This window comes from Stegodyphus dumicola, chromosome X2 (genome assembly GCF_044657685.1).
Source record: "Stegodyphus dumicola isolate Sdum_Otavi_A_Nest chromosome X2, ASM4465768v1".
Classification (NCBI taxonomy): domain Eukaryota; kingdom Metazoa; phylum Arthropoda; class Arachnida; order Araneae; family Eresidae; genus Stegodyphus; species Stegodyphus dumicola.
This window is the reverse complement of record NC_140781.1, coordinates 120906100-120932515: the sequence shown is the minus strand read 5'-3', so window position 1 is coordinate 120932515 and position 26416 is coordinate 120906100. Positions and strand designations below refer to the sequence as shown.

Here is a 26416-nt window from a genome sequence, read left to right as displayed (position 1 = left end):
TATATTATTTTAGATTATTTTCTAATGTGTTTCATAAATTAAGCAACAAAAAGCGTAGAAAGTGTTCGTAAATGCTAAAATTTGAATAAAAGTAGTTTTTTATATTCGAGAATTGAAACTGAATACCCAACATCTAAAGAAAAGGTTGACCGCATCTCCCCCTCAAACTATGCAATTCTCACTGGTTGAGAACCGCTGCTCTGAAAAAGTAATCTGTATTTTGCTATCCTATCATTCGAAAACAAAGATTTCATCTACTTTATGACCAGAAAATATTAAAACTTTTCAAATTAAAATATGCAGTCATTGAGACATGTTTTTCGCTATTGCATGCATGTATGAAAAGGGGTCCAAAGGTGTATTCTTGAAACCTGGCATGTTTCTTTATCTACATGTATATTGTAATATCTTGTTATTTAATAAATAACTATGTTGAAGTGGCAACTCCATATTTGTATTATGTAACCGTTGCTCAGCAACGTGAGAAATTGTTTTAAAATTCAGATTCTGAAGTTTTTACCAGCTAGTAGTAGTATGAAAGTTTTGCCACTAAAGAATTTCTTCAAATTATCTATCTCCATGAACTAGAAATAAAATTTATGTTCTACTAAGAAGATTGCCTGTTTTGTCAATTACTGCAAAATACATTACAATATATAAATATTATCTTCATACAGAATTTAAATTTCATGAAAATGTTACAAAATAATGATATTTAAGATATTATAAAACGTTCCTTGAAATGTTTTCATTGAAATTATTTTATAAATTTATTTCAAAATGAAAAATTATTCATGAAATTCTTATATTACAGATCAAAATATTCTTAAAATATCATGCAGTTCATGTATTAACAGTTGTTTTATTCCTTGTACCATAAATTATCTCTACATCAAATATGGTTTTGATGTAATGTACTACCAGCTGTAAAACAAAGAATTACTACAACAGTTGCGAGAATTAACGCCAGGAATGTTTTATTTGAACATTATGTGTAAATATAATTTCAGTGGGTGAAATATAATTTCTTTCAGATAGGTAAATTAATTATCATACTTTTAATGACGTTCATGCTGAAATACTGTCCTAGTTTAATGAAATTTGCATATATAGATAGATGATTTTAGTGCAATTATATGGGAAACTGTTATATGTTTTCGTTTGATTGAACGGGAAAGTTTAGAGAAGCGAAGGTTGCTGGAACTTAAGAATACAGGGGCAAATCTATTTATATTTAACATTGAGTAAATGGCTGTCTCGCTAAATTAGCGAAATATTGTCAAGCTGGCAACTGTTATGGAGTCTAATTTTTGTCGCCAAAAGTCAGCAAATTTGGCCACCATTTGGGGACATTTTGGTGCGGTACTAGTATAACCGTAATGGATATTATACAAGGTATTTTCTCCCGCCTTCTTAGCAAGCCTTCATAGTGTAATGGTCTCCACGCTCAGCGCGTAATTAAGAAGTCCGCTGTTCGATTCCCGGCGAAGGCGTTGCTAATTTTTCATCTTGCCTGCTTCCAAAAATACCTAATGTCTCTACAATTGTAATTCAATAACTGTAATTGATGTTCTATGTAGCTGTAACAGTGATTCGGCCCCCATATGCCTTCCAGTAATTTCGAGAAGCAGAAAGTACTAGAAATATCTCGGCGGCCGTGCTCTATAAGACCGGACAGAGCATCTGTTCTCAGTTGTTAGGTTAGCGTGAGCAGAGTGCTGAGATATCTCTGGGTTAGCTTCGCTGGTTTAGATGCGCTTTGCATTGCGTTGTGTTTAACATTCTCAGTAGTTTGAAGTGTAACTACTGATAGTGCTCTGCGGTACTGTGAAGAGTTGTACGACAATTTTAATGGAAAGCTCCAGAACTCTGAAGTGTTTCTTTTGATAAAAGAAATTTTATCAGCCTATCAACGGATTTGCGTGCGTTCAATCTGTTACAAACCCGTACACATGCAGCAGTTTTTTCAGAATCTATGCTAGCTATTAACTGGTATAAAATTATTTCAAAATATATTGTGTAACATTTCTTATCACATTAACTTATACCAGACCCAAAACTTTCTTTCGGACATTCTGAGCTACGTATAATGGTAAAGGAACTTAATGCAAATTAAAGAAATAAAATACATGCAATAAATAAAACGTTTAGTGATTTTCATAAAAAATTTTCTCTTGAAAAAATTATGAAAGATGTATTTCTTAAAATGTAGCGTTAACTTAATAATTAATGATTAATGATTAAATAAATCATATAATTAATAACTTAATTTGAATTAATGGATTTAATAAATCATTCGTAATTTTATTAAACTTAAGTTTTCAGATAAAATATGCAAGCACCTACTTGAGTAGAATTGCTGTCCTCCTCTGCAGATTCGATGGTATTATGGGAAGGTGCAAGTCCCTGCCTTGTCGCCAACTGTCGCCTATTTTTGCGTACTTTGAGATAAATAAGTACTGCTCCCACGTATATCAGCCCCAAGATTCCTAGGCACAGTCCGATGATTATAAAGTTATTCTTGTTTGTAGACTGATCAATCAATTCAGGTTCCAGACCTATGATTAGAAGTGATAATTTGTTTCGTTTTAGAAATAGCAAGAATTCTTAGAGTTAGTTGGATTAGATAAAATATTTCATGTTATTTGGAAAAGAGGCTTTGGCTCATTCAATTTCGGCCGTAAACCTTACATTCTAAGGCGAGCCCCCAATACAGGACATTTGGGGGTTCCCCCCACCTGTCACTAAGATTTAGAGGCAAGTAAGATACTCTAAATGATTAACGGTAAAGAAAATCAGATTAAATGGCGATACAAAATAATGTTTAGAGTCATTGATGGTGATTATGGGTGTACATAATAAAAACATAATAGCAAAAATGATCTCAAAGTATATACGCTACATAACTTTTGCGGACTCAAAGTTTTAGTGCCTTCAGTAAAATCAGCTGCAGTAAATTATTGAACACTAGTATTTCCATCTGAGTCTGGATTCCGACCAATGAACTGCCTGCCAGAAATTTTTGGTGGTTTTTTTTCCAAGTGTAATGTGAATATGAGTTATTTTCTCTTAAAAAGTTCTTCCAAAAGCACCCTTTCCCACAGCAGATAATACCCGCATACTTTGCCATAATGCATTCTAAAACGGAAGCTTCGATTGTATAATGTTTTCAGAATCCCCCATCCGTCAGGTTTTTCATTTGCGAATGTTTCTTCGGTTTCAGTTAGTGCACATGTGAATTAGGCAAAAGTGCAACTTTGTATTTTTGTACATTTCGAATGAAAACAAAACAGCCTTTTGTCTCATTTTACATTGGCATATTGCTTTTCTAATTAGGTACCCATGTAACTGTTGCTTCTCTTTAGACATACTTTTATACTTGAATGGTTTTATTTAGCTTATAAAAGCAATAACGAAATTTATTATACAGAAAAACCTTTAATTAAAAACGTTTCTTCTCTACATACCCTGAAAAGTAATTACAAGTCAGAAACCTTTCTTACGGTTCAAAATTCCGCCGCTTCTGTTAAAGATATGACTTTGACTGCCAAAACTTTGCTTAATTTTTTCCCCTCCAATTGGATACTGTTTGAGGTTTTGCTTACGACCGAATTTTTCTAAAATATACATAGTAAGAAAAGCTTGGCACATAACAGTTAATTGTGGATACCATACTTGGCAACATTCTCTCTCTGCTTAGCAACAAAATAATTCGTGGTAACTTTAACAGAAAAGTACCAAAATTTCTTTCAAAAGGATTCTTAATATGGCGAAAAATCATTAATATTCTGTTGCTGATAATTTTCAGAATTTGATTTTGAGGGATTAGGGAATTTTATAGAATTTTAATCACTAGTATAAAGGATTTCTTCTGTTTCTATGGCTTAAGAAATTTTAGGGAAAATATTGGTTTTAACGCGAGCTGTTTGTAGTTAAGGAGGTAGTTTATAAGGTATTTCTTCTGTCTTCTTATCATGCCTTGGTGGTATAGTGGTCAGCACGCTCGGCTCGTATTCCGGAAGTCCGAGGCTCGAGTCCCAGCGAGGGCATTGCTCATTTTTCAAGTTTCCTGCTTCAAAATAAACCTAATGTCTCTACGGTAGCACCCGAAGTAAAAAAAAAAGTTGTGGATGATGATTCTCCACCACTAGGATTTGGTGATTGGGTCCCCTAATCCCCAGTCGCCCTTTAAAAGGGGAAGCTTCGAATTGCTTTTTGCTCATTTTTTATGTTTTCTGCTTCGAGGTAACCTAATGTCTGTACAAGTTAAGCAAAACATATTTGTTGGATTGGATTGAATTGGACTATTTGGGTTATGGCAAAGTATACGCATGTTATCTGCCTAAAGAAAGGATGCATTCGTGAAGGTTTTAAAGGAAAACTGGCCATGCGTTACACATAGAAAAAAAACCAAGAAAACTTACATGCATCCAGCCCATTCGTCGGAATTCGAACCTTGGTCGAGCTACCAGTGTTCAACGATTTTACCGCTCGGTCGCTGGTGGGAAAAATTTATTTTTTGTTTACCAACAACAACGATATTTTAATTACATAACTAACAATCTTTTGTTTAGAAAGCTTCGGTATAATTTTTTTTTCGTAATTTGGCTGAGTTAAAAAGTAATGAGATGACTTTCTTTCCAGCGACAGCGAGGCAGCCGGTCCACTGGGTAGTTAGCATATCAGCCAGGTAGCCCCGCTGACGGAAATAACTTGATTAACATAACACACTTATATATACATATTGTGCTCAAGACGAGTGCTGGGGGCAGTGCAAACAAATGCTGGACGAGACGATAGTGCAGTGATGGAAGAAGGGTGCATTGCGGGTGAGAAGAACAATTTCAGTTACATATTTACAGAGGTGGTGGTTACAAAAGACATCCACAACGTGAACAATAAATGAGTACAGTGCAATATATAAGCAATTAACAAAGTGACTGATAAACAGTAAAAGTAATATCTAAAATAGGGCTAAATACTAAATAGCAATACTAAAAATAATAAGAAGTAAAATACTAAAAAACGAAATAATACATAAAATAAAAAAAGGCAAAACAATACATAAAATAAGGCAAAATACAAAATTCAAGGTTCACAAGTCAGGGTTTACAGTTCAAGGAGATAAGTATATACAGGGAATAAGAAAAGCCGAATAAGCTAACTTAAAATAAAATTAGTTCATTACAGGTACAGAGCATACAGGGGCTGTGCTGTTGACGAGAATGGCAGCTGAGAATTACTCCTCCCTGTCTAAGATTTTGTGTGCAATATTTATGCAATCGCATATGCGTTTCAATGCATTGCGATTTTTTGAAGTAGCTTCGGTCCATGCATGGATGTAATTTGCTACTGGTTGCCTAAGATGATATTTGGCGGTCTCTCTGTAAGCGAACAGATAGTGGTCCGGATCTCCTACCATCCCGCATAAGCAATGGTCGTTTTCGCGTCGTCTGAAGCCATGCAGGTAAGTCATGAAGGGACCATGACCTGTTTGAAACTGAGTGAAGTGAGACGAGCGACTTTTTAGAAGCCGGCAGACTTTTGGAAAAAATCTGTGAACTCTTCTGCCGGTGGTCTTTGTCTTCCAAGATGTTGCCAACGTTTGAGTAATTCTGTCTCGAGCTCAGCTTTTAAGAACGAGCCCGGGAGAGGCACGTCAAGTGTGCGAACGTGGGGGTCAGTTGCTGCTCTTTTAGCTATTGCATCTGCAATTTCATTACCCAGTATTACGGTGTGGGCAGGTACCCACTGGAGTTCAGGCCTATAGTATTTTGGTGTTCTTAGTAAGAGTTTTGTATGGTCCTGACGAGCGGATTTTTACTACATGTGCCTTGGATTGCCTGGAGGATAGAGGCTGAATCTGAATATATACTGGAATAGTTATGTTTCAGTGCGTAGACAAGTGCAGCTTTGAATGCAATAAGTTCAGCCTGAAAAACCGAGTTTTGGTGCTTAAGATTTCTTTCCCAGATCTTTAAGATCTGGTTTCCATGTAGAACACAGTATCCGCTACCGGTGCGACATTCTCCTTTGGAACCATCGGTGTAGATTGCAGTGACTTTGAACCATGTTGGTGACCTGCAGTTAATCGAGATGTTGAATTCGGCTGGGTGGCAAGATGGCTCGGGAATGCTTTGCTCATAGTCAGTAAAAACATACGTCCTGTCCCATAAACTTATTGTCTCTTTGAGTCGGAGCACTTGCACTATTGCACTCTCGCGCTGAGCTAAGAGATGCAGAGGCGGCAGTCCTGATATCACGTTTAGAGCATTAGTGGGCGAGGTTTTATATCCTCGGGTAATGCTTAGGAGGAATGGTCTTTGTGCTGAGATTAGCAAATTCTCCATTTTAGTAGTGATCGTTATGCCCCACATAGAGGCCCCGTACAGTGCAATACGCTCAGCAACTACAGAGTACAACGTCTTAAGCATCTTCGAAGAAACTCCCCATGTTGGAGCTGCTGTTCTGAGCATGGTATGAAATATTTTGTGAAGTCATGCCTTGACCTCCTTTAGATGTGGCATCCAAGTGAATGTGTCGTCAATTATAACTCCAAGGTACTTCAAGTTTCTGACTATTTTAATATTTTTCCCATGAAGTTTGATGCACGGGGTTCTTCGATGGCGCTTACCTGGGTAAATAAGCATACCTTGTATTTTTGAGTTGGCTTATAATTAATTAATAATTAACTTATGGTAATTGGCAAATTTGGCCATCTTGTCCATTGCTTGTTGCGCCCTAGTCTCATATGCGTTGCGGCTGTGCCCTTTGGTTATCAGCAAAAAGTCATTGGCATAAGCCAGTATTTCCGTGTGAGGATCTGTGTTAAAGAGAGTTAGCGCTGTGTCGGCTACAAGATTCCAAAGCAGTGGACCCAGACAGGATCCTTGAGGACAGCCTCTATTGATGGAACGTGAGTGCACTCCTGCGTCCGTAGTAGCTTGTAGGCGGCGATCACTTAGGTAGCTGTAAATAAGGTCAAAGAGGATCTTAGGGCAACCCATATCCTGTAATCTCTTCAGTACGTCGGGCCACCACAACGAGTCGAAGGCGCCCTGTATGTCCACAGAGATAATGAGACTATGCTGGTTATTTCTTCTGTTATTTGCTATTATTTTTCGTAGATGCTGCAGCGCGTGATCCACCGATCTGCCAGGAATGAAGCCGTATTGTTTGTCTCTTATGCTTTGTCCAGACAGGATATAGTGTTTAAGTCTTTGAAGGACGACTCTCTCTAGTACTTTACCCAAGGCAGGAAGAGGGCAAATAGGCCGGTAAGACGTTGGTACATTAGGGTCTTTTTTCGCTTTGAGGAAGAGCACCACCTCACCAAGTTTCGTGCCGGCTGGGAAATATCTGTTGCGCCAACACGCAGTAATGTAGGCATACATTAACACCGGATGAGCACTGTTAATGGCTTGCAGAATGACATTATCTATCCCATAAGGTGTTTGGTGTATTTAATTATGGCAAAGCACACGAGGGCTATCTGCCTGCTATACCATCAGGACCTGGGGCTTTATTGGTGTTTAATGCTTTAACAATGTCGCTAATTTTTTAGGCTTTTGGAAGAGGTTCAAAATCTGTTTTCTTGGTATTGTAATATTGCTCAATACTGGCTCTGATATTTCTTTGTGGGGGGTTATCTGTGTCTGCGTTATCAAGTCTAAAGATATTGTCCAGAATGTGCGCGACTACTTCTGTGCTATTTGCTGCTCCGTGGCTTATTGTGGCAGTAAGATTAGTAGGTGTAAACATCTTATGTGCGATATGTGTGATCATGTGAGCTGACTATAAATTAACACACTAAACCATACCAGAAATATGTAGATCAATTCCAATCAATTTTCAAACCGCACAATATCAAGAAGCACCCTTTATATTGTGTTACATGCTCTCAAAAATGAATCGTACATTCATAGGAAAAATTCAGCATAATTTCTGTAAATCCTGAGCATGAAATTAGCGCTATTGTAAAATCCACGTTAACCACCGGCGTCGAAAAATTGAAATGCAAATATTAACAGAATTTATGCGATGAAATCAATAATGTACATCCCGTTTACCAGTTAGCCAATATTTGCCTATAAGTCGTCAAAAATCCCATCCATGACTTTATCCTGTGAGAAATTCAGGAAAACTTCCGAATTCTTTTAAAAGAAGTGACTTCCGGATCCTTTTAGAAAGAAGCAATTTTTATTTCTTTTCTATTTTATTAATGGTATTTTTTCGGGGAGAATAGAGGACGGAGATGGTTTCCCTTTAAAGTAATTAGAGCAACAGCTGACTTGCAGTTTTTCTTTGTAGCTCTTTTCAATTGGTAAATCCTTAAGACGATGTTTGTCCATCAGACGATGTTTGTGTTAGTTTTTATTGTGTTTTACAGCATGGGTTTACTAAATCTCCCAAGAAAAGAAGTAATCTATTATTTTCAGACATGGGCATTTTATTCCATGTTTCCTAGAGTATTGCAGTTCTTATGCGACGAAGCTGTACTCGACGGGAGAAGTACGATACAAATACAATGTTAACAACTGCCAATAAATTAAAATAAAATAAATAAATATCTTTAAAATAAGAAGAATTAGGAAATGGCTTGAGGGAAAGTCGAATTTCTTTCACAAAGTATTAAATTACAGTATATAAAAAATGAAATTTCAAACTTTTTTTACCGATTGTTGGAAAGATTAAAGTATAGAAAAAGCTGGATTTAAGCACTTAAAAATTGATTTCGAGACACGTACTCACACACAGGCAATTAAAACACGTTTAGGAATCAGAAACGTAGAGAACTTGTCTTTATAAACGATTTCATATGGAGGCAGAGACAAGTTGAGCTGAGTAACAATCTTTCTGGATGCGATTTTTAGTTCCGTTACTACAATTCCTGATTGAAATCAAGAAGACTATTTAATCGACCTTCTAGGACCACAAGCGGCCGAGCAGTAAAAGCCCCTAAACACTGGTAATTCGGTCCGAGGTTCGAGTCTCGGTGAATGGGCTAGCTGCATGGGCACTTTCATAGTTTTCCTCATGTGGTAAAGTTGATACGAGACAGTTTCTCCTGAAAGGTCCTCCACAGGGCATCTCTCCCTTCTGTGCAGTGCCAAGAGTGGAGCACGTAATAAATAAAAAAAAATTGACCATCTGACGTCAAAAATGCATTTCATTGTCTAAAGGTTCTAGTAATACACGTTTACTTTATTTTTCGGCACATTCGTGAAAAGAACAAATATTGCGTAAATAATCTTCACTTTTTCAAAGTTTAAGGAGAAGAAATTAAATTTATCAGAAATGAAATTTATCGGATTTTTAATTTATCAAGTTAGCTCAAACTTTTAGAGGAAAGAATTGAGAGTATGCATAACAATCAAAGCAACATGAGCTTGGTTACAATACTTGCTATCTGGGAGAGTACGTCAAATCATCAGCACGTAGCATTGCCAAATCGAAAGGAGCGAGGAGGCAAATTATCTTTGCAGGATATCATAGACTATCCTGCTTTTCTGCTACTTTGCAACCTAGTCCATATAAGCACCAACATCGTGAACGTGAGTAAATATATTGGCTCTCTACCACGAATTTCCTTAAGTAAATTCTGAAATTTTACTCTCTAGAACATATATTAAATTGCAGATGAAGCCTTTAGGTAAATGTTATATTAAAATGAAAGAGTACTTACGTATTTTCCTGTCGAGCGTGAAACTGTCGGCTAAATTTAGCATTCATTACTGCTACGATTTAGCATTAATTATGAGTAAGCGTGGCATGCCACATTCATAAAATCTGTGCATTGATATAATTCCGATAGACTCATAACATTAATGTAAATCCTTGGTAAATCTCATTGATTCTAGATTCACCAGGTTTTGTTTTTATGAGCAAGTTTGTGAGTTAACTGTTATTGCTGTCCTCTTTTTCCTTGAATTTTAGAGGTAAAAAATGAATAAATAAATAAAAACAAGATTTCTCCATTCTACAGAGCAGCAAGCAGTGGTTTATTTTTTAAATTATGGCATTCTAATATAAAAAAGGGAATATTAATGGACATGCTATAGTCACCTGAATATGACTCGATAAAACAGCAATAGACTAGGAACAAATACGTGTGAAACGTTTGTACTCGTATCGTTCTCAAAAGAGCTTCCGATAAAATCAGAGGCAAAATAGTAGAAATTAGCAAAATAGTAGAAATTGATGAAAGCCTTTTCACGAAGCAAAAAAAAAAAAAAAAAAAAAAAACGAGACGAGGGTTCAATACTAATTGTTTATTATTAATTGAAGAGGAATCAGTTCCTTCAGAATTCTGCTGGAACAACTGACGCATCTTTAATGGGATCTCCTCCATCTGTTGTTGTTCACTGGTAGTCAGCTTTCACGGTCTACGGGAAAATACGCAAGTACCAATAAAAGTTATGAAATTGGTTCCATTTTTATATCATTCTCACCAGTGACGGAACAGGTAAAACGGCTGAGAGGTTCGAATAGCTCATCAGTATTATTATCAATCAGCTGGGAGGTCATTGCAAAAAGGAAATTTAAAGGATAACATAATGCGCCTAACAAAATAAAATAGTTAGATAATAAAATAAATGTCAATATTTTATACAGGTCTTTTCAATGATCACCTGGATTACCTGGCCCTCAGGCTGGAGCCCTTTTGCCATTTGTGTAGACCGCAGTGCCGACAGTTTATAAAGGTAAAAACGCAGTGCCAATCCAGCACGAAAGTTTTGATTTTGATTGACGTTAGAACACAAAACTCAAGTTTCCCAGACAGCTATTTAACAATGCAGATTTCAGATCCTTTTTCATCCACTGTATTTACAGATTTGACTCCAAGGGAATTTTTCGTGTTCCAGAAACTGTAGTAGTACTCTCTTGGTTCATGCTAGAGCGACGAGGATCTTGTGAAGAATAACGTTCTCACGGTTTCAAGACTGTGAAAAAATACCGTTTTCGGCTGGAAATACGAAGCATAACGGATCGAAGTCGTATGTGCATTGAAGTCAAAGGAAGTTAATAGAAAACTGATTAAATCATTTTGAACATTTTATCTCCTATATGCCTGTTGAGTTTAATTGTTTAATGCTTCTTATATGACATGCTTTATATTATTTACATTTATTCTCACAAAATTTATGACCTCGCATTTCTTTTCCAATAGTTTCTATGCAATATTGTTTAAACCATGTGAACCATGTCTTCTATTAAAAAAATCAGTGCTGAAGATTTTTGAATTTTATGTATTTGAATCTTTAAGTAAACGTTTTAGGTATTACAATGTAAGTGCAAACTTATTAATTATTTAAAATAACTTTTCTTACCTGGGGCCCATCCTATTCTCAAAGCTGCACATGGCTCAAAGGTTCCGTTTGACGTCTCTCCCTCGCATAACAACCGTATTAAAACCAAATGATGTTGAAGGTGGCGACGATCTTCATCATCTCCTAGCCACTGAAAGGAAAAGCTAAATAATATACAGCAAATGCATGATGCTCTGAATTTAAAAATTTTCAAGAAAACTATATTAAAAGATATTTCATTTGCAAGGAGTTTTGAAAATGTGTATTTATGCCCTTCACTGCATGAAAAAAAAATGTATAATACTGAAACTTTTTCTCGATATATTTAGTTTAGGTGTACAGTGTAGCTTGATTCGTATCATCCAGAGACATAAATTGTGGTTATAAATGGAGTCTTTAGAGCTCTTGCCTTGAGGATAAAATTGAATTTGATTATTGCAAAGCACAGAAGGGCTATATGGCTAAGACGACGGTTGCCTTCATGGGGAGCCTTTTAAAGAAACCTATCGTGTATTTACATTACAAATAAGGAAAACGACGAAAAGTGCCATGCAGCTAGCCGATTTGATGGGACTTAAACTTGGATCGAACTGCCTGTGTTCAGCGTTGTTTATCTCTAGGTCGCTGGTAGACCTCAAAGACAGAAATTTGGTTACATAACTTTCCGAATCAAACGTAAAAAGTTTGTTGTAAAGATTAAATGTATATTACCAGAAAGGGCAGAGAAACTGGGCATAGCAGGTATTTTTTTGGTATAATATTGAAGAACAATGTTTTCACATAATACGATTGAATTAATAACCACAATTCTCGTACATAATTTTCTTTCAAAATGAATTTATCTTTCATTTTAATTCATTTCTAAAGACAGGAGAAAGCAATAAAGAAAAGTATTATGTAAACACTTATGCTAGTTACAAATCAAGAGACTGTTTATAATACAAAAGTTATATATTTTTAAAAACCTGACTAAAATGAATTCAGAATCTTAAGATTAGTTCAATGCATTTAAATTACAACACAGAATCTTAAAGTTCTAGTTAGGATAAGCATTTAAGACTAGATTTACGCTGGGAAAACCATGTGTCCCCTCATTGTTCTCTGTTTAAGTGAAAGAAGGTGGCACTGATGTTAAATTTATAAATGAACCTCAAAAGTAAGGCTGGATGAATGATTAGATAGAACTGAAGAGAATATGCTCCAGGTGATATTTAAGCAGAAGAAAATACAAAAATACCAGTAATTAAAATGAGTTGTTGGAAGTCAGTTATTGACTTCAGTGAGAGAGTATATACTTTGGTTCATATAAGCAGGTAAATATTTTCTATCAGATTGCACAAATTATTAAATGATTTTCAGAATTACACATACTTGCAAAAAAGTTTTGTTGCCGTCGTAATATACGCCGAATATCTCAGACGGTGTTCTTATTGGTTGCCATCCGTGTGATGTCATCAACAACGAGGCCTTTACATTGCAAGAAAGGTGGTGCTTAGGAGCCAGTCTTGTGATTCCTGTAAGATAACAGCCTCACCTTACATGAATAACACCATACTAGTGCTATGTACAGTAATTATATTTATGTATTATATGATACATATATTTATGTATTATATGGTATATTATATTTATATTTTATGTTATGTATTATATTTGAATATGTAACAAACAACAGAAAAATATTATAAAACTTAAAAGCGCAAAGGAATACATATATATTTTACATCTGAAACACAATAAGATTAAAAAAATTAATTTCTAAGTTTCAGATTAGAAAATAAAAGAAAACGGTCAATAATTAAATAAAATGTGTCTTACCTCTATCTTCCAATGCTTAAGTAAAGCGTTTAGAAATTAAAATACATTTATGTATACATACCTTTCAGTCATACGTGCAATCATACCGTAAGTTGGTGTTACTTAAAGGGTTCATAAATAACAGCATTTTCATTGCTAAGAGCTCTCCTTTAGCAAGAAAAAAGATACTTACCTCAAAAGATTTCAGAGTTATTGCTGGAGCTTTTAAAGCTAAATAAAAATGAAACTTTTCTTGCTTTAAGTATTGTATCATATAAATTGCACGTCCTATATGTCAAACATTTGCAACTGCTGAGCTACTTTGGTTAAATATAAGCATAAAAAATAATATAAATAAGCATAAAAAAGCATTAAGTTCAGCATAAAAAATAGCACAAGATTATATTAGCATGTACCGGATGTCAAAAAAGTTACAAAAATTGTTAAAATAGTGCATTTCGTTTCATGATTTATAACTGCAAGAGATTTTCAGATCAAGCTCTTGCTGTAGAACATGTCTATAAGCCTGCTGAACCGGAAAAATGTAGGATGTGGATTAAAATTGTCTAATCTTAAATTTCAACTGAATGTTCCAGTGAAAACGTTACTAGACAGGCTTCTGTTTAAGCAGTTTTGAACTGTAGGTCTTTTCATAGCAACTAAAAATGTGCTGTTTGTTATAAAGTATTTGCAATGGTATAATTATAAAGTAAATTAATTTATTTGCAATTATAAAGTAATGCAAAGGTGAAATGTTCGTCAGACATTTGACGTTTATTTCTAGAAGTGAAATGGAAGTATTTTAAGGCAGAATTTTATTAATAAAATAGTATCTTTTTCACCCACAAAAGAAACAAAAAGTTTAAAACTATTTCCTTTCTCTTCCTAAATTTCTGAAATAAAACCATAAAATTATTCAAAATAAGCTGTAATAAATTAAAATAAGTTTTAGAAATAAAGAGTATGTTTACCAGATACTGTCAAATATGATCCAGGATGGATGAGCTGCCCGGTCATTGGAAGGAAAACCAAAGGAATTCTTTCTGCAAAACCTCCCAAAGGGGGAAGGGAAGGTGGGGCAAAGGGCCGAACAAACATGGCAACAGGACATTCTGAAAGAAATACAATAGAATTGTAAGGATAATGTTCTACCTCACACTGTAATGATTCATGTAGGCCGTTCTTCTCTGGAGCTGCGATTGTGATATTCTTTTGAAACATTTCAGGAATAAGTATTCTAAAATATGGGTGATACTTTATGAAGGAGAAAATTTATAAAAAATCCTTCTTTAATAGATAATATTAATCTTCTTTTATAAAATTCTTCTTTCTCCCTGCAGGCATATACGTTGTTAAAATACCTACTAGTTACATTAATATAAAATTTTTATCAACATCGAGATATTAAGACTCAAGAGTGTATTGTATTAATAAATTACTTCTGATATTTAGAGGGATTTTAAATAAGTGGGATTATAGTGATTGTGAAAATTAACAAAATAACCCAATAACATGGTTTTGGAAGCTTCATTATGTATGAAACAAGATAAACACACAGTTAGTGTCAAAAGTTTTCATACAGTAATAAAAATTTAAAAAAAAATATTTTTCTGTTTTTCAAGAAATGCATTTAAAATTCGTTTAACTGTTATTTTCATTTATTATGAATATATTTTGACTTGGGGGAACTAAAATGAAAATATTCTTGGTTTACTTTTTCTGTAAAATATGTAAAATTACGTTAATTTGTACTACAGGCACATGCCAACGTTATTGATATACGCTTTCTTTTGTGTTATAAGAAACGACACATGATTGCAGTTTGCTACTGTAGTTACATATTTTGAAAACAATATACGTGATTTTTATCTACATTTTAATTTACTTTGTCACTTATGGATGAAATAAGGGAAACAACACTAGGAAAATAATAAGCTATTTTTTTAAATTGGTGAAAGAAGGGAAAAGCTACTGTGGAAGAGGGAAAAGTTTAGGTAAGAGCTTTGCTATTATAATTCAAAGTATAATATAAAAGTATAAAGTATGGGGAACTCTTGTAAATAATTCTTGGCAGTGAGCGTCCTCAAAACATAACACCGAGAGGTAAAAGACTTATTGTGAAAAAAAATAAAACAAAATCTTCACATTTCACTCCCAAAACTGACAGCTGAGTTAGAACAAGGATCGAGCATTATAGTTTCTAGATTAACAATCAGAAGAGTATTCGATGAAGAAGGTATTCACGTACAATGTACTCGAAAAATTTCTATGTGTCTGCTCTCAACGCAAGAAAAGACTACCATTTGTAAAACAATATCAAAATCGACCTCTAGAATTTTGGAACAGGGCAATATTCGATGAATAATCTAAATTTAATATTTTTGGACAAGAAGAAAATTTTAAAATATGGCACAAACCAAGACCAGCACTTCAAAGAAAAAATAATTATGAGCCACTGTAAAATATGGTAGTGGCCATATACTTGTGTGGGGATGAGTGTTTGCTTATGGATCCGGAAAATTAACATTAATCGAAGGAAAAATGGATATATTTAAATGCATAAACCTACTTGAAGCAAATCTCCAGAGTGCTAAAAACATGGGATTGGGAAGTGATTTGTATATCAGTATGATGACGCTCTGAAGCGCATTGCTTTGGATACCAGGCTGTGGCTTCTGTGTAAAGTGAGCAGTTAATTAAATACACTTTGTTGCTTGACTTCTAAATTAACACTTTTTCAAGCACCAAATAGAAATTTCATAGAATATGTGAGGGTCAATTTTCAACGAAAAATGAAACTTCATCAAATTTCTAATAAAATGCAATTGAAAAAACTTTACGAGAGGAATGGGATTAAATTATACCAGAATTTTGCCAAAAGGTAGTTAATTCAATGGCCAGATTAACAGCAATCAAGACAGTTAATTGCTTTCCAGCCAAATAATAAATAAATTAAATATGAAGGAACTATGTTAATGAATTGTTTCGAATCTAATGTATGAATACTTTTGATGTGTTCAATTAGAACCGAGATAGTTATTTGTTTTTGTTTTTCAATGGGAAATAAAAAGAACTTATTTTTTTACATCTTCCTTCATTGTGTAATTCATGAAAATAATATGTACTCACTGCATCATTTTCCTTGCAAATAACAAAAGTTTTGCAACTTTGTTTATTATTGTATGAAGACGTTTGATGCTGACTGTAGTCTTTTCTATTGTAGTGTAACTTAAGAGATGTTGCAAAATTATGAAAGAAAATAATGCGGACGTTTTTACTTATATTACTAGGAAAAGGCTTAAAAACTAAATTAAAATAGAAAAGATGATCATTTTTGTTTCGTAAAGCAGAATTGTAAATGAAGATACGAATTAAATTAGTATTAGAACACAAATTATAGTATTTATCTGCATACATACAGTCTTCTACGTTAGTAACTACGTCGTAACCTGTGCAAAAACATTATGATTTCTTCTTCGAAAATATCCAAACATTTCCAAGAGTTAACCCTGTCTCGTTTTCGCTTTTTTTTTAATTTCTTAAAAACAACGATAATAACTGCAACAACTGATTATTTTCCGATTATTTACATCCTTCGAAAAATCGCCAGCTTCCTGGCGACTTTGCGAATGGGCGGTAAATGTTTGTTTGGCTATCTTTACGACTCATAGGTACTGTTTCGTTGAAAAATACTAAAAAAAATAACGCTTTATATAAAACAAAAACATTTTGTAAGAAAAAATTCTATATGGCAGATTACTCCACTCAGCAGGCAATGCTGTCCTAAGTTCCGACAGGTGCTTGACGGGCTGCAATTCGTCGGTCAAGCATGTCCCACACATGCCCTATCGGCCTCAAGTCAGGTGAGAATGCTGGCCATTCCATACGGATGCTATCCTCAGATTGAAAGCATTCCTTTACTGCGTTTGCACTGTGAGAACGGACGTTGTCATCCATAAACACAAACTCTGCGTCCATGGCACCCCTAAACAAACGTACATGTTGTACCAGAAAAATGTCCTGATAAGTTTGGCTTGTCATGGTTCCGATCTGAACATGCAGATCTGTTCTGGAACCCAGTGTAATTCCACCCAAAGAAGCAATCCTGTACCACCGAAACGGTGTCGTGGATTGATGTTGTCTTAGTGGTAGCGGGTACCTGGAGTCCTCCATATGAAAGTCCGACGTGTATCAGACTGCAAGCTAAACCTGGACTCGTCCGAAAACATCACACAAGCCCACTGTGACGAAACTTGGAGTAGCGACATTGCATGTTCTCTACTCCAAGCTAACCGCTGGTGACAGAGAGTTGCCACGAGCGGAACACATTTGACAGGCCTGCGAGCATACGGACCAGTCTGTCCCAAACGTCTATACACGGTTTGCCTTGAAACTGTCGTACCCGTGGCTGACGATAGCTGATGAGACAGGCCTGATGCTGTGCTCCGTCTGCTTCTTTTGACAGTTACTGATAAGTATTGGTCGTCATGCGGAGTATTAACTCAGGGAAGACCTGTACTATAACGTATACCGACATTTCCATCAGTTTGGAATCGTTGCCAAAGCCTAGATATGACACTTTGGGCTATTTTAAGTTCTTCGGATACTTCCATCTGAGTACGCCCACATTCTAGGCTGCCGATAGTTCTACCACATAAAAATTCATCCACATGCGTCCTCTGTGTCATAACTATTCAGTTGTGCGACTGAGCGGCTTACAGAACGCTTGTGAACAATTTTACTTCTTTGCTACCTTTCTTTATATACACTTCTCTTACACTCTCGTCATTGTGAAGTACTATCGGCGTCATCTGTGGGTTCCTGTAATTTGCATATTATTTTGAAGATGTGTGCAATAATTCTACAGGTGAAATTTTTACTTTAGAGTTCGTTTTCATTGCGATTTTGAATTATCATTAATTTATGGACATGAGTGTAGATGACCTAGAGGGAACGTTCTATTATTTTGCAATATAAGTTTTTAATTTTACACTGTCATATATAAAATTGTGAGTGTTATGAATGGAAAAGGAATTTTTTTGTTTATTAGAGAAAAGTCATTTTTTCTAAAGCATGTAAGTTTTCTTTTCTTCTGATTAGATCATGGATCCACAACCGTTTCATATTTCATATCACATTCTAGAATATTGGTAGGGTGGCGGACACATTTATTCCTTCAAGGCAAATTTACAGCTGGATGTAGTTAATAATACAGGGTGATTCTAAATTACTTTTACAAATTAAGAAGGGTGATAGTACTCATCCAGATGAGCAATAATTACCATAGAACATAGGGTCGCATTACACTCTGAGAGGCAGAAAAGAAGAATATTAGAATTCCAATCTGAACTTACAACAGTGTTGGGAGAGCCAATGAACGAGATCAAATGTTGCACATTCAGTTTAGTGACAAACTCAGAGAGAGTGCACAAAACGGATAAAACCGAAAACTTGGCGTTCGAGTGTTGATTCCAACTCAGACTTTGATGGCAAACACTCAAATGCACAACTTTGGTTAGCAAATTTCGACATTTAAGGATGACAACACCCACTTTGTTTCCTTCGCAAAATGATCAGCATATTGAAAAACCATAAATGGTGCTGAAACGATATACGTATGGCGAATAGTGCTGAAGTAAAGTATTTGCAAAGCACAGCATTGTAAAGGATGAATGACAACACAAGACTAGAGAGAGAAAATAAACTTTTATTGGAATTAACAAAGTTTTCAACGTGCTCACCTTCGCAGACGATATCACATTGCATGCGAGAAACTGTTGGTAACAATGATGAACGTAACACCGCATGATGAATTTGTATAATTTCACGTTTTATCGCATCTTTCAACTCTGAAAAATCTTGCGGATTTGAAGTGTACACCTTAGATTTCAGATAACTCTAGAATCATAAATCCATCGGAGTAAGTTTGGGAAATAGCTGCGGCCATGAAATTTCAAAGTTACGGGAGATGACTCTATAGTGAAACGTTGTACACGTTGAAAACTTTTTTGTCATTCCAATAAAGTTTCTTTCACTCTCCACTCTTGTGTTGTCATTGGTCTTTTAGAATGTTTTTGTTTGCAAATGTTTTACACCAGCAATTCTCATCACACCTATATCATTCCAATGCCATTTGTGGCTTTTCATTGCGCTGATGTGATTATTCGAGGTGTCGAATAATCACATCAGCGCAATGAAAGGTTACAGTTACAGTGAAAACATATCGAAAATTTCGATATGTTTTCACTGTAACTGTAACCTTGAAAGCTCTATTTTGAATCATCACAATCTCGAGCGCATACCTTCAAATAACAGTATCTGGAATTTTATTTCGTTTGATTGAGCAGATAGGCCGCCAAGGGGTTCGTATAACGGGAAAGGTTTTTTTTTATGACCACCCTGTATTTTGTTTGTTTGCGTAGCCTAACGTATGGATAATAGCATGCACTGTAGAAGTAAAAGGAATTGATGACACTAACTGTAAATGACTTAATGTGGAAGTGAAACACACCACTGTGTAACAAAATTAGGTTAAAAAAATTAGAATAGTTCAAATGTTACCCATAAAGCACATTTGCTGTTCCTTGTAAACTGGGTAGTTTTCAATTTACACTATTCAAACAGGAAAAGTGTTCCAAAGCGAAGTAAGTGGAGAAATGCACGTGTAAAACAAAACATGAATTATGTTAGCGACGTCTAATCTTAAGGAGCGATATTTAGCTGAGTAGGTTAGACATTTTTCCCCTTCCAAAATATCCAATCTAAAAATTTTCAGGTATTTAACATTTTGGCTTGGAAGGAAATCTATTGGGGTTAAATAAGTGAATGTTGATGATCCACAAATCAGCTTACCTTTCCTAATCTATTTTCAAGAATATGATTATTCAAGTACAGCCTGAGATTGAGAATGAAATGGCATATTGCTGTATTCTCATTTATATGCTTAACAGAAAATAATAAAAAAAAAACCTTCTAAATTAACTACAGTAAAATAAATTAATAAATAGTAAATTCTCCTTAAAATGTACTAAATCCCGTTTTTTAAGTATTTTTATAGGTTGATTTTATTATGCACAAAATGGAAGCTATGAAGATTTACTAAAAGGAAATGACATTAGAACGGCCCAATATTTCACTTTCTTGGCTGCTGTAAAGATAAGTACAACAATTGAAAGATGCCTAGTCCCCGCTATTGGAAATAACAGGAAAAAAACTGCCAGATACTTTAAATTCAGGATTTTTCAGGAAGTATATGCTTTCGCCTTGCTTGGACTTTAAATTTTAAAGCAGTAATTTATTTATGCTATCATCTGCTTATTTATTTTTCATTTATATCTTTCAAAATCTCAGATTTGGAAGATAAGATACATTAGGTTATTTGAATACGGTGAAATATACAAAGACTATCTAAGAGCAAAAATACATTTATGGAACACTCTTTAAGATAAACTGTTTCGTATGCATGGTGCACATAGAGAAAACCACAAGACCTGATATAAAGCAGAGATTTGAAATTGAGTCCAGCTGCTTAATGTACATTATAAGCATACTAGCTAAAGCTCTCATTCTAAATTCTTTGTCTCTTGAAAACTTTCCTTTATTAGGTTTAATAATATGGGGTTTACTACTTAAAGTATATTTTAACCACACAGGGGTTTAAAGTGGCAAGAGTTTACCGTAAAACCAATTCTTTGCCAAGGTAACCATTGCTTGGTGTTTCAAAAGAATCTACTCTTTGCGGGGGGGGGTCAAAGTTACTACTGTAAGTTATGTGTATGTTTGAACATATTAATGGTAGAACTATTTTTACGTTCCCCTGTGAAATTATAAATTTATGCCTGCTAATGGTAAAAATCCAATAGTTTCTGTTATCCTGTGAGCTATTTCCCTCTGAGCGGGAGCAGGATTTTAGATCCGTCATGAAAACCGGTATTTAAACAGCATTTATTAATTGTGTTTCTAAATTACTTATTTTAGTCTGTATTTTAATAAACGTATATTCATTAAAATGATATTTACATTATTAAATAAAGTAAGAAAGCAAAATATCTTAAATTGTAAGCTAATATATGCGCCAAGTAGCAAAACTTCTGATGACTGGATAAAGCCGCTCATAACGCTCAGGGGGTTAACAAAATACGAATTAACCGCAAGTCCAATTTATTGAACTTTTGAGTATAATTTTATCGCTTTAATTAGGTGTATATGTGTAAATAATGGTATTTATAACTATGACGGAGAAATGGGAATGTATACTTTTTAGGTGATAAAGCACAGTATAAAATTATAGCAAAATTTCACATGTAGGTATTACTCTAGCTTGCCTCGACACTTTGACAGAATTCCTATTATTATATTAGCGGTTGATGCAAGACTTCTTATTTTATGAGAGTCCTAAGTGATGTAACATAAAACAAAAAGCTTATTCTCTATATGGAGGATGTCTTACTTGGCAGCGCTACATTGGATGCAGTTTCGTGTTCCCGATTTTATTATTTCTGTTTTCAGAAATTAAATTTTTACAATAATTTTAATGCAACTGCATTTACGATAGTTTTAATGCAATTGCTGAGTAAATAAATTTACTCAAGATGCAGGAGCTGGTTGTTAAGATGCGACAGAGTTTTAAGATAAGAAAGATAAGTTTCTGCTTAATATTGCTTTGAATGAAAATAAGCTGTTCCCCTGAAGAATTATAATGGCAGAGTTCTGATATTTAACTCAACTTTGTCTTATAATTTAAAGGGAGAAGTTTCTTATTTCTTGGTTATGATTAAAAATAAAATGTAATTTTTTCCTCTTACACCCGAGCAAAGGATCGTTGAACTTTTAAGTACTGTCTGGTATTTGCTGATCTCTTGAATATACAATCTCTTGACTGAACACCGAAATAAGATCTTCTAGATAGAAGTTGATGGTTTCAATATGAAGCAGTATTTTGAAGGATTAAATAATAAATATGTTTTTAGTCACAAAACACTTGGAGGGTAATTTCACCTATTATTTGGTCTAGTTTTAATGCAATAGTAATGACAAACTTTGAACATTTTGGTAATTATTAGCATAAGATATAAACACAAAGTAAGCTGCAAGCCGAGCAATATGTCTTGCTTAGCGGGTATTTAGAAATATGTCCTGTAATAAGAGAACACAGCAGGTATACTTATTTCAAATTATGTTTGTAAACACATCTTAATTGCATAAAAAATTATGCCTATAAGAAACTCAAAATGGTTTCTGGGTATTTTCTAACCTTAATGTCTTTCAAAACAATACAAACCAATGCCTTAAAATCTATTACAAGAAAGAACTAACAACCCAAAATTTTCACTGATCATGATATCAGATAACTCCAAATCTGTGCTCTGCATTATTGGTATAAATTGTGAAAGGTCAATCAATAATACTAAATTTTGTTATTATTGCTGCGGTCTGATGGCCTCTAGTTGGCCACAACTGCTTTAAAAATTTCTTATACGCAATTTATACGAATTATTGCCATAGAATAATCTCCGAGCAAAAATAGCAGAACATGAAAAATAACGATTTGCTGCTGTCTGTAAGTAAACGAGTGATATAATGAGTGTTGATCTATGCTGTACAATAAAAACAATAGTAATGCCTCTATATCATTAATTTCATGACGTATAGTAGATTTAAATAGAAGATATGCGAAAGAATAAATCTTTTAAGTAGGGTTTTAAAAAGCCTTGCCACTGCAAAATTTACATCAGCTACTCAGAGAAAAAATGCATAAGTCTTATAAAAATATCTTAATGGTTATGATGGAAAAATGAGAAAAATTCATAAAAGTTTCAGAAATAACTCTGAAGGTTTTGAATTACAGATTTTTGATTAATGAGTCAGCAACGAAAACTTTCTCATGCATTACATTAAAATATGGTTTGTATCATAATTTGTATGAAAATCACAATCAAATAACAGTGTATTACAGTCGAAATTTTGGATCTGTTTCAAATAGCTTATATAAAATGCTAAAGTGATTTTGAATTCAGGAAGGAAGGGTATAAGAAATGATCAAGGTATAGTTATTCAAAAGAAGAAAGCAAAAAATTACCTCCAACAACAACAACAACAAAAAGTCTTTGATGCACTGTTTCATATCTTCTCGAAAAGTACAATGTGATGGGGCAGACTGGTAGCGACATTTTTCGCCTGGGATTGGTTAGCTGCTTTTCTTCCTGACTCATCACAAGGTTCACAATCTTCAAGGCTAAATATATTTCCGAAATAATCTCTAGTCACATGTCCTATAGTCTGCCCGCAAACCCAAGCGGGGCTTGCCAGAAGCCAAGCAATTAAATAGGTCAGCTGCATGCCGAGCAAGCCAGTTTTTCGGACATTACAAACTTAAAATTTACACTGTAGTTATTCAAAAGAAGTAAGCAAAAATTACCTCCAACATCTTTGATGCACTGCTTCATATCTTCTCGAAAGGTATAATGTGATGGGGCACACTGGCAGCGACATTTTTCGCCTGGGATGTTAGCTGCTTTTCTTCCTGACTCATCACAAGGTTCACAATCTTCAAGGCTGAATATATCTCCAAAATAATCTCTAGTCACATGTCCTATAGTCTGCCCGCAAACCCAAGCGGGGCTTGCCAGAAGCCAAGCAATTAAATAGGTCAGCTGCATGCCGAGCAAGCCAGTTTTTCGGGCATTACAAACTTAAAATTTGCACTATTATCATATAACATTTTAAGACTAGAAATTTCCCTCACATTTTATGTACAGATTTAAACACTTAAGTAGTGTATTTTGTATGCTTCTGATGTATTACTTAGCCCGTGGCATACATTTCAAAACGATTCATCTGACATTTTATGTTTAGTTGCCAAAATTTAAATAAGAGTCTAGTGTTATACAGAAATATTAATACTTCAGTAATGTTAAATGATTACAGAAATACAACACAATACTGAAATATTTTTGATTTCTCATAATGCATATAAATCAGCCATCAAAATTTTAGATTATATAATGACGCTGATAATCACATTATTATCGATGTTTCGTTAAATGCAGGTATTTAAAGAGATGCTATTTTTTTGGAGAGAAAAGGGAAATACTTTAAAGAAGTTTTCTTAAAGATTGTGAACATTTTGGTTTAACTTCCGTCTGAATTATAAATCCTAAAAGCCTGCAAAAGAAAAAAAAATCATTATATTTTCAATTATATTCATTGCTTCATACAATTCATTGCTTATATTAATTTTTAAAGGGCTGTTCAATAAGAAATCAGAGCTAAATATCATTATATATAAATATTTCAAAAGTATATGGTTGTGACAAAAAATCTAGATGAGTAATACAAACATAATGCTTGATGAATTATGCTAAATGGAGTATTTGCGTTAATTATTACACACATCATTTCATAATATATCGTTGCCTCAGATAGACAGATTAGACCTTTAATTATACATACTACTTGATTCTATGAAAATCGACTACACCTGGCGTAGATTTTACTTCAGCAGAATCGCTTTCAGCCATTTAAAATCTATCGCCTTCTTTAGCTGCTAAATTACAAACTTAAAATTTGCACTATTATCATATAACATTTTAAGACTAGAAATTTCCCTCACATTTTATGTACAGATTTAAACACTTAAGTAGTGTATTTTGTATGCTTTTGATGTATTACTTAGCCCGTGGCATACATTTCAAAACGATTCATCTGACATTTTATGTTTAGTTGCCAAAATTTAAATAAGAGTCTAGTGTTATACAGAAATATTAATACTTCAGTAATGTTAAATGATTACAGAAATACAACACCATACTGAAATATTTTTGATTTCTCATAATGCATATAAATCAGCCATCAAAATTTTAGATTATATAATGACGCTGATAATCACATTATTATCGATGTTTCGTTAAATGCAGGTATTTAAAGAGATGCTATTTTTTTGGAGAGAAAAGGGAAATACTTTAAAGAAGTTTTCTTAAAGATTGTGAACATTTTGGTTTAACTTCCGTCTGAATTATAAATCCTAAAAGCCTGCAAAAGAAAAAAAAATCATTATATTTTCAATTATATTCATTGCTTCATACAATTCATTGCTTATATTAATTTTTAAAGGGCTGTTCAATAAGAAATCAGAGCTAAATATCATTATATATAAATATTTCAAAAGTATATGGTTGTGACAAAAAATCTAGATGAGTAATACAAACATAATGCTTGATGAATTATGCTAAATGGAGTATTTGCGTTAATTATTACACACATCATTTCATAATATATCGTTGCCTCAGATAGACAGATTAGACCTTTAATTATACATACTACTTGATTCTATGAAAATCGACTACACCTGGCGTAGATTTTACTTCAGCAGAATCGCTTTCAGCCATTTAAAATCTATCGCCTTCTTTAGCTGCTAAATTACAAACTTAAAATTTGCACTATTATCATATAACATTTTAAGACTAGAAATTTCCCTCACATTTTATGTACAGATTTAAACACTTAAGTAGTGTATTTTGTATGCTTCTGATGTATTACTTAGCCCGTGGCATACATTTCAAAACGATTCATCTGACATTTTATGTTTAGTTGTCAAAATTTAAATAAGAGTCTAGTGTTATACAGAAATATTAATACTTCAGTAATGTTAAATGATTACAGAAATACAACACCATACTGAAATATTTTTGATTTCTCATAATGCATATAAATCAGCCATCAAAATTTTAGATTATATAATGACGCTGATAATCACATTATTATCGATGTTTCGTTAAATGCAGGTATTTAAAGAGATGCTATTTTTTTGGAGAGAAAAGGGAAATACTTTAAAGAAGTTTTCTTAAAGATTGTGAACATTTTGGTTTAACTTCCGTCTGAATTATAAATCCTAAAAGCCTGCAAAAGAAAAAAAATCATTATATTTTCAATTATATTCATTGCTTCATACAATTCATTGCTTATATTAATTTTTAAAGGGCTGTTCAATAAGAAATCAGAGCTAAATATCATTATATATAAATATTTCAAAAGTATATGGTTGTGACAAAAAATCTAGATGAGTAATACAAACATAATGCTTGATGAATTATGCTAAATGGAGTATTTGCGTTAATTATTACACACATCATTTCATAATATATCGTTGCCTCAGATAGACAGATTAGACCTTTAATTATACATACTACTTGATTCTATGAAAATCGACTACACCTGGCGTAGATTTTACTTCAGCAGAATCGCTTTCAGCCATTTAAAATCTATCGCCTTCTTTAGCTGCAGCTGAATGGAAGACAAATGCTAAATTAAAA

The 26416-nt window shown here is 34.0% G+C and overlaps 1 protein-coding gene across 1 annotated transcript in view; it reads right to left on the bottom strand.

Annotated features, from left to right (window-relative positions):
- LOC118181445 (uncharacterized) overlaps positions 1 to 24276 on the bottom strand; it is a 102563-nt gene extending 78287 nt beyond the window's left edge. Inside the window, exons 1-5 of the mRNA XM_085809251.1 lie at positions 23524 to 24276; positions 14078 to 14218; positions 12681 to 12823; positions 11331 to 11460; positions 2347 to 2558 (exon numbers count right to left, since the gene is read on the bottom strand). Of these exons, the coding sequence (XP_085665377.1) occupies positions 2347 to 2558; positions 11331 to 11460; positions 12681 to 12823; positions 14078 to 14218; positions 23524 to 23764 (867 nt within the window). The 5' untranslated portion in view covers positions 23765 to 24276. The remainder of the gene's footprint in view (positions 1 to 2346; positions 2559 to 11330; positions 11461 to 12680; positions 12824 to 14077; positions 14219 to 23523) is intronic.
- Between the last annotated feature and the right edge of the window lie 2140 nt (positions 24277 to 26416).